Here is a 9,836-nt window from a genome sequence, read left to right as displayed (position 1 = left end):
CGGGCCCCCGGGGAATTGCCCAGGCTGCCCCAGGATAGTTACGCACCTGCCACGAAGTATTGAGTTTCCAGTATTATAACTCTGTTCAAAATGGTTCAAATGGCTCTGAGCACTATGGGACTCAACTGCTGTGGTCATCAGTCCCCTAGAACTTAGAACTAATTAAACCTAACTAACCTAAGGACATCACACACATCCATGCCCGAGGCAGGATTCGAACCTGCGACCGTAGCAGCAGCGCGGCTCCGGACTGGATCGCCTAGAACCGCACGACCACCGCGGCCGGCTATAACTCTGTTCAACATCAGTAATGTTGTGACCGAATTATGTCTATGGAAAGATTACATATTTCAGGTCTTGAAATTCATTTTGTTTTTTAAATGTACATGTGAAAATAAACCAGAAATAGTGAAGTCGCTCAATATTATCAACAATCTCTGTATTAGCTAAAAAATTCTTTCATCGAGTTAATAATTTATTCTGCCAAAGTAACCATTGAAAGGTAAATATCATCGTAAGCGTAATTTTCTAATGTTAATTATATTACAACAAATGCAATAAAACGGTATTTTCAAGTGTGCTCTTTGTACTGTTTGCAGTACACCAAGAAAGTAAGTAAGTTCGGTTTTCTCAAAAGTTTGAATCCGGCAGTGGCCCATTCTTTAACTCGAGCGTTCAAATGCAACTGCGCGAAATAAAATTCCCAGCTGCATCAATTAAGGGAGCAATCAGTGACGGATGTTCCCGCGCGGGAGAGAGCTAGTGCGCAGGCGCGGCCCTGTTCCCGGTGCAAATGAATGACGGGAGCTGGGCTCCGTGCAGGGGTCACGTGGTACAGGGCGCGCCGCTTCGGGAGCAGTCGGCCGGCTCCGCAGGCGCAGCTGTGCGATCAATAGGAGGCGAGCGCGAGCGCTGCCTGGTCAGCTGACGGCGTAGCCTTCCCACCCGCCGACGCCAGTGCGTTCCGGCACAGCCTACGCGGCGCATCTCCTGTCCACGCAGGTAAACCACCACTCGCTCCCCGGCGAGTTCCCTCTCGTACTCACTTCCTAATTTACGGACAATGTCGCTACCTTCTGACGAGGGTGTTCAAAGAAATGCGTAGACAATTATTTTCTTCCAGTCTGTTGTCTATATACAGTTATTTGTCGATATTAGGCTGCGAAGAATAATCATTTTACTTTTGTTAAGCTGACGTTGTGGAGTCGTTCTTGGTGGCGTTGTCTGCGCGATCGAGTTAGCTGTTTGAGTACTCCAAGGCGTATTGATGGTGACATATGGAAAATTAACCGACTGTAAAAGGAGCTCTGTAGCTCAGTGGTAATGTTTACTTACGGATTCAAAGGTTTCGGGCTCGATCCCCAGAAAATCGCAAGATTTTTATCTTTCAATTAATAATTTTCCCCCTTAAGGCGCCGGCCGGAGTGGCCGTGCGATTCTAGGCGCTACAGTTTAGAACCGCGAGACCGCTACGGTCGCAGGTTCGAATCCTACGTCGGGCGTGGATGTGTGTGATGTCCTTAGGTTAGTTATGTTTAATTAGTTCGAGGTTCTAGGCGACTGATGACCTCAGAAGTTAAGTTGCATAGTGCTCAGAGCCATTTGAACCATTTTTGACCCCCTTCAGGCTATATTTGTTTATGTGAAAAATCTCGGGTTGCACAGTGGCTCGGAATCCATGTTGATCTGCAGGTCGTGCTATAACTACAACCACCAGTAACAGGATTATGTTTAGTGAAGCACTGTGGTGTTCAAACCAACCTTCAGGTTGATAACACCTTTACCAAAAGTAGGGTTTTCATATAACATATTTTAGAATGTGATGGTACTCACGACACCAGGCCTAGAACGCCTATATTTGTTTGTTTATGTGACGTAGAAGCATTGTAATGGCTCAGGGAGTAATACCAGTTTGTATTTTGCAGGATTTCGCAGTACTGCGAGAGAACCAGATCGTAGAGGCTTCGTCACAGAGCACAAAATGGATTGGAGACAGATCTCGAGGTAGTATCGCGTTGCGACGGCGCGTGCAATAGCTTTGAGCGGAGTAGGCAGGCGGATGACTGTAGCGTGACTTGTCTCGGTTCGCAGGGACGCGGGCCTGATGCAGACGGCGACGATGACGTGCGCGCTGTACCTGGAGCACTACCTGGACAGCCTGGAGCACCTGCCCATAGAGCTGCAGCGCAACTTCACGCTGATGCGCGACCTGGACGCGCGCGCCCAGGGCCTCATGCGCAACATCGACCGCATGGCCAGCGAGTACCTGCGCCAGCTCAAGACGCTGCCGCCGCACAAGCGCAAGGAGCAGATGAACACCATCCAGCACCTGTTCAACAAGGCCAAGGAGTACGGAGACGACAAGGTGCAGCTCGCCATCCAGACGTACGAGCTGGTGGACAAGCACATCCGCCGGCTGGACGCCGACCTGGCCCGCTTCGAGGCCGAGATCCAGGACAAGGCGCTGAGCACCTCGCGCAGCCAGCAGCAGCAGCTGCAGCAGCAGCAGCAACAGCAGCAGGAGGAAGCGTACGCGGGCAAGAAGGGCCGCAAGAAGCTGAAGGACAAGGAGCGCAAGAAGCGCGCGGGCAACGGCTCGTCCGAGGAGGAGGCGAGTGTCGCTTCCAAGGGATCCCGCAAGAAGCACAAGAAGGGCAGCCTCGGGCTGGGCGGCTCTGGGCACGGGTCGAGCGCGTCGGGCAGCGGCGCCGGCCCGTCGTGCAGCGGCTTGGGCGGCTCCTCGCTCGTCGAGTGCATCGACGTGCCCGTCGGCGTGGGGGGCGTGGGCGGCATGCTGCCCAGCCTCGCCGCCATCGCGCACCCCTCCGACGTGCTCGACATGCCCGTCGACCCCAACGAGCCCACCTACTGTCTGTGCCACCAGGTGTCCTACGGCGAGATGATCGGCTGCGACAATCCGGATTGTCCCATCGAGTGGTTCCACTTCGCGTGCGTCGGTCTCGTCACCAAGCCCAAGGGCAAGTGGTTCTGCCCCAAATGCAACGCAGATCGCAAGAAGAAGTAAAGCAAACCCACAATGCTCCCAACCACTCCTTCCTCAGCTCCTGTGTACCCCGCACGATCCACCCGCAGTTGCTGTGCGTACCACATCACGCCACACGTTTCCCAAAAAATGCACTGGCCGGACGTCTGTTTTCTTCTTTCGATTGCCCTGTGTGTTTTACCCCTATTTATCCTTATCTGAGGAAAGTGACTCTTTATGTTTGATCCATTGCATCTTAAGCCTTCTTTTACGTTATTTGTGTGTTGTGAACTCGAAGATATTTCCGTCGTTGCCGGAGAGCGCTACACAGAACAAAGTGCTGCAAAATCATCAGCCGCGCGACAACTAAAGGTAAATTCCGACTTTTGCCATCCACGTATTTTATGCCCGATCATGAACAGCACGCATGCTGTTTTAATGTTTTATCACATTCATATTTCCCTTTCATCTCCGCCTACACTTGTGTGTAGCATATCACCCCGCCTGTTTTCGAAAAAAATGTACTGGCCAGCTGCCAGTATTCTTCACTCCATTGTCCTGTTTGTTTTGTCCCTATTTACTCAGTAGATATGAGAATTGAGATATGAGATATGAGAATTCGTTTAATATATACGGGCACCATCCACAGTCGAGGGTAACTACGCCAACTATGACACAAAATATTGCGCGCGAGCTAATTACAAAGCTAATAGAGAGCATTCAGTGTCCTCGTGCACTGCACGATCATGTAGGGTTTTCGCCGTGTCGCGCTCTTCGCCAACACAGGAATGGAAAACTCATTGTACCCTTGAACATTCAAAATTTTAACCTATTTTTTACAACTACCGCTTTTGTCACAGATAAAACTGTTCCGCATCGATGGTCACGGCAGATCGCCTACGGAAGATCTGTCATCGCCGTGGCTAGATGCTAGAACATACGATTTTTTTTTCAGATTTTATAACCCGAAATTCTCTGTGAAATATGACCTCGTGTTCATATTTTGTAACTTTGTTACCATTTTTCAGTTACTTCGTGTTATATTTTTGGCACATATTCGTAGGTGTCCTGTTTCTCTGTGCAGACTGTTTCTTTCGACTCCCGCAAGCATGCAACCCATCTCCTCTGATGATATTTTGAATCTGAACTAAATGGTATCTAATTGTCACGCTTTAAGTGTTTGATGTCGTGTACTGTGGTGTTGTGCTAGTTTACTACTGTAATTGAGCTGCGCTGTTTCTTCATTGATAAGTGTTATTTTACATGTCAAAAATGGTTGTTGATCACATTCTATTCTGCTGGCGAACAATCTCAATTACGTGAGCTTCATTCGCTTCTGCATGTGAGTAGTTTGCAAAAAAAGTATTAATTTCATTTCTCCATTGATAATTTCACAAATATAATCGTTTTAGATATCAGCTGTGGAATTTTAGACGACGTATTAAAAACAGATGTGTCGACTGTTCGTTTCTAGGCATCGGTTTGCATCAATTATACTAAACATACTGCATTTTGTTTTGATAATGGATGAGAGATGCCGCAAACGTAAAAGTTTCAAAATATTGAATATAAACAGTGTCGGTTGCAAATTGTCACATTTTTAGATATGATGATCGTCATTAAGTAATCGAAGCTAATTATCATTTGTGACGATTTGCTACTGAAAGTGTTTATACTAAATGTATTAAGCATTTGTTTACACGATTTGGTACTATTGCTCTTCTGAATTACTCGAGATGTACCATTTAAGTAGGGCCTATTCCACCTCGGTGCTGATGGTTCTCAGTGTGTCAATAAATTCCTCATAGCGATCAACAGTTTCTTGAGCTATAGAAGACGGTTTAGTTTCTATACAGATTTCGTTGCATTTACTGTTACATATATAAAATATATACATTAAATTAAGGTTCTTCTTAAAACTAAGGAAACAGAAGAAGATATTGATGTTTTAAATGATATAAATGTATTATTGTGGGTTGTTAGATGTGGCATAAATGTGTATTAAAAGATCTTTTGCATGTTAATTGTTAAGAATGTGTCAAAACTAAAATCAAAAGTAATGGATGTACATCTATACCAAAGATAAATGTCTTTGCTCCAGTTTTACCCAAAGAAATTCTTAACTGTAGATTTAGTCTCATAGCTTTATTTGGAGGTGACATGAAGGAAATGATTGAAGGCTGCTGCTGCAGCTGTGCTGATGGATATTTTAAGTAATTGCGTTGGTCAACTGTAGTGGTATTATTTACTTTTAAGTTCGTATGTAGTTTAGAAATAAAATCTTAATATCCAAATGCGCATTTGTAAAAGATGTTGGAGCATTTATTTTGTAATTTCTTTTGCACTAGTTTTTCAATAAAAGACGTTTCTGATAAATCTGTAGTAATTATAAAATACCAGCAACTACATGTCAATGTATTTCTTTGCAAGCGATTTGGAGAACAGCTTTTAAAAACTTGCTTATTAGATAGTATTAAACATTTTTGTATGTTGAAATCATTCCATATTCCGCCGATTGCAAATAATTTGTCTATTGTATATTTTTCCTGAATCTGCCGTCTAGTTTTTCCTATTTTGAAGCAAAAGTGCGTTAAGTACGAAACGAATGTAGACGTCGAGTCACACTACAGGTCAGTCGTCATGACAACCATTACTTCGTATTCACATTCGTTGGCGTCGCCAACACACAGACATATTGTCACATTCGATCCTGATCTATATCATGCCACGCTACAGAACAGCCTATCACCACAATGAAGATTTCGGGCTAGGGCACAGTCATAATCATGCAGGTGGCCACTCAGAAGCAAAAATCATCTCTCACAACTTAAAAATATAAGGTACGTGTAACTTTTTAGAGGACTGAGTATATGGTACAAGAAGAGGTTAATAACATTCTTGTGTTCAACACGTAATGTGTCTAACAGTGATTTTAACGGCAAACACTTAGACAACCGTATGCTGACGATCGTGTAATTTTTCCTCCAAGTAATCACGTGAAATGTCTTCTATATGCTCATGCACCCCAGTCGCTGTAATTTCAAGTTCAGTATGAAAAAATACAGGTAGAAGAAAGTAAAAGCACATACACATGTACTTGATATATAGCTGTCAAAATCGATGTATACCAAGAGAGAACAACCTAATGAAAAATGCAAGGCCTCTTCATACGCTTTGTAGCACAGAAAAAACAAAAAAAAGAAAAAACACAGCAGACGATATACCACCTGTCTTGCATCCACCATATTTTTGTGTCTGAGGTAACTGTTGCCCTGGATTCCTGAAAATTCAGCTATTTACTGTTGTTTCAAGTTAATACGCTATAGTACAAATGTTGATCGGATAGCTTTCACTTATTGATTTACAGTTAATTACGTTACTGTTGAGCAAAGACGTCGCCATGCGTCACCAATCTGAATAGGCCTAACAGAAAGAAACGTCGACGGCTCAATATATTTTGAGGATTGAAAATCTCCTATCTTAATGTATGATTTTGCGATACATGGAATGATGGGAAGACGACCTGATCAGTGAAACCTAATAAACACAAGAACCAGTAACTTTCTCTAAATTCTTACTTGTTATGTGTTGCGATATCAGATGTGAGAAGCGAATGTGAACTGTATATGTATGTGTGTGTGTGTGTGTGTGTGTGTGTGTGTGTGGTTATGTGTGTAAGTGTGTGAGAGAGCGCATGTGCAATTTCACGACAGAGGTTGTGATGTTCGTATCTGCAGTCAGTATGTGATTAACCTGAACCGAGAAATCACAGACACACATGCACGCACTGTGAAACCTACGATGAAAAGAAGCTAACGCCAGCTGATTACAAAAAGGAATGCATTTTGGAACTTGTGTTTACTAGATTTTTGTCATTTGGTCCATACTACCTCTTCCCAAAATATGGAAAACAAAAGATTTTGCAGCGAAAGATATTTGTTTCATAGTACCGAAGACGGAGAAGTGCTCATAGCTTTTAAGGTATGCATTTTAAGCTCATGATTTCCTTCGAATTATCGTTCCCGTCATATCCTTCAATACTGACCATTCGTCCTCAGACACCCTATATATTTTATCTATTAGTCTGAGAAGTGAGGAAAGAGGCCATACGTTTGTAGCGTCCGCGCCAATTGATATGTCTACATCTACAAGGTGCTGTGACTTCTCCTTGCATGGGTAAATCATTTGATGTCGCTCTCGGCAGATTTTATCATTGTGGGTAATCTGTTCATTAAAACATGTGGTCAGTATGTGTGGAAGAGTGGGCATGTCACCGAAAAGTACAGCTCCCTTGGGGTTGCACTTACAGTACTTGATTCACAGAGGTAAATAAAACTTTCTGCATGTAGTGCCCGCCGAAGTGGCCGTGCGGTTCTAGGCGCTACAGTCTGAAACCGCGTGACCGCTACGGTCGCAGGTGCGAATCCTGCCTCGGGCATGGATGTGTGTGATGTCCTTAGGTTAGTTAGGTTTAAGTAGTTCTAAGTTCTGGGGGACTGATGACCACAGCAGTGAAGTCCCATAGTGCTGAGAGCCTTTCTTTTTTTTCTTTTTTTTTTGTTCTGCATGTAGTCAAAGCAAAAACTTCCTGTTGTACTCGCGTCTCGATATTTCAGCTTATTTATTAAGACAGTATCTCATTGGTCTCTTGCTGCTGAGAGGTCCTCGTTCCAGAATTGGCTGCCCATGAAAAAAATCTGGTATGGTAACTAGGAATATAAACCACAACCTGAGGCATATAGCTACTGACGCCGAGTACACAATCGACCTATTCGTAGCTGTCGAGACCGACGTTATTCCGAGTGGTGCTCTAGATCATCACAACTGTTTTTTGTTCGAAACGTCACTGAAATATTAAATCCGTGCGTTTATGATTCTTGGCACAATGCCAGCAAATATTTACTCGGACATGAATTTTATTCCATTTTAAGGTGGGAATTGTCTGGTGACACCTATTGGCTCTCCTCACGCCATTCTTTGAGCAGGTGCCCAGAGTACTCTCACACGTACGCGATTACTGATGCTTCCTGCAACACTTTTATAATTTTATTTTTGTTGTGGTCGACAGCTTCAGAGTGTTTTAAAAATGAAGACATGGTCCAAGCAGGCTATATTATCTGTGCGATCGACCTCTTTCAACCTTGGGTCATTTTCAAGCACGTATGAAGCTGGAAGCTTAAGATATGTGCTTGAAAATGACCCAAGATTGAAATTGGCCGATCGCACAGATAAAAAAAAAATACGGCCTACTTTGACCATCATTTCATTCTCTTCCCATAACACTATTACTTTATTTCTGAGCTGCATTATAGCGTATATCTTTGGGCAAAAATTGCGAACTGGAAGGGGAACAAGACTGGTACTGAAATCCTGCAATACAGGGTGAGTCGCTTAAAATACCTCTTTTGCTTCTCGGGTGGTTCAAGACGTCGAAACGAGCTTTTCGGTAAATGATAGTATACAGCGTGGTACGTCAACTCTTATGTCAACGAAGATATTATATCGGAACGATGCACCATTTTAACGGCATTCGAAAGTTCTAGAAAAGACGAGTGTCATATAACCCTTATTAATGATGAAGTTGGAACTTTTACTAAAAGTTTCGAGAAATGTGCTAAAACTGAAAGACAAGGTGGCCGGAATCCGCTATTGCGGTGTAAACGCTGTCAAGTGGTGCTCTATGCCAAGCCATTTCGTTATATACAGCAAGAAGCTAGGCCTATGTTACTAATCAATTTAATTCTCCATCTTCATCATTAATTTATATCTTTATTCTTTAAAAATAAAATTTAACGCGTTTCGATCAAAGTCACCATTAGCATCTTTCACCTAAACAGAAAAAAAATGAGATGTAATATTTCTACAATTATTACGAAAATACATTGTATAGAAACAACATGAAGACAAACCACATTTAAAAACTCGATTCACTGTAGGTCGTCAATACATACGTACTCTTGTACCACGACTGCTGAGTGCTGTTCAGTGAGGTAGCCTGCCTTAAATGGCAATCTGTAAAATTACAATTAACGTTTATAAATTAAGCACACAGTCATTTCATAAAAATAATCCCTAAGAATTGAAATTGTCACGCTAAAATTTAAAACAACGTCTACAGATTGAGCATACAGTTATTTCATAAAAAATAATCAATAAAAATAATGAACAGGACATACTATGTTAAAAATTAGAATTTACATCTCAAATTAGGCATACAGTCAGTTCATAAATATTAAACTACATAAATTAAAATGTGCAGTTTTGCTGATAAACATTGTAATGTATGGCTATGGTAAGATCATGCAAGGCAGAGCTTCACACAACTTTACCTCTGCTGTGAGATATGTAAAGCTAATTTTTGAACTGAAGCATGACGGTTCCAATTCTTAGTGATTACTTTTATAAAATGACTGTATGCTTAATTTATAAACGTTAACTGGAATTTGACACTGACAAGTCCTGTTGCTTGTAACGCCACCTAACGGCCACAGATTGTGATGTAAGGCATCTGCCTCGATGAGTAGCACTAGTCATGATAAAACTCTACGTGTAAACTGACGAGATACAGTGTATCGACTTTTACAGTGTGGCATGTCTTTATTTTGTTTCTATAGGATGTGTTATTGAAATTACAAATATTAATAATAAACCAGTAAAATCGTCGTTCGCCTTTGAATATGTTAATCTCCATAAGGTTTTCACAGGTAACTTGAGCATACCTTAGGGTACCGTGCAGGCTCTAATTCATCAAAATCGGATCACGGACAAAGAGATATCGTGATTTAAACTTTAACTAAACTTGTCTGTCTGTCTGAAGACACTAATCTGCAAAACTACTAGACGGATTTTTATG

At 42.5% G+C, this 9,836-nt stretch overlaps 1 protein-coding gene across 1 annotated transcript; it reads left to right on the top strand.

Moving 5' to 3' along the window:
• Positions 1–869: 869 nt before the first annotated feature.
• On the top strand, positions 870–5,341 carry LOC126183509 (inhibitor of growth protein 5-like). The gene is made up of 3 exons (XM_049925557.1): positions 870–1,002; positions 1,926–2,004; positions 2,092–5,341. The coding sequence occupies exons 2-3, from the start codon at positions 1,982–1,984 to the stop codon at positions 3,023–3,025; spliced, it is 957 nt and encodes a 318-aa protein (XP_049781514.1). The 5' UTR covers positions 870–1,002; positions 1,926–1,981; the 3' UTR covers positions 3,026–5,341.
• The last annotated feature ends 4,495 nt before the right edge of the window (positions 5,342–9,836 follow it).

Source organism: Schistocerca cancellata, chromosome 4, assembly GCF_023864275.1.
Source record: "Schistocerca cancellata isolate TAMUIC-IGC-003103 chromosome 4, iqSchCanc2.1, whole genome shotgun sequence".
Classification (NCBI taxonomy): Eukaryota; Metazoa; Arthropoda; class Insecta; order Orthoptera; family Acrididae; genus Schistocerca; species Schistocerca cancellata.
The sequence above is the reverse complement of the archived record's forward strand: the minus strand, read 5'-3'. Positions and strand labels throughout refer to the sequence as shown.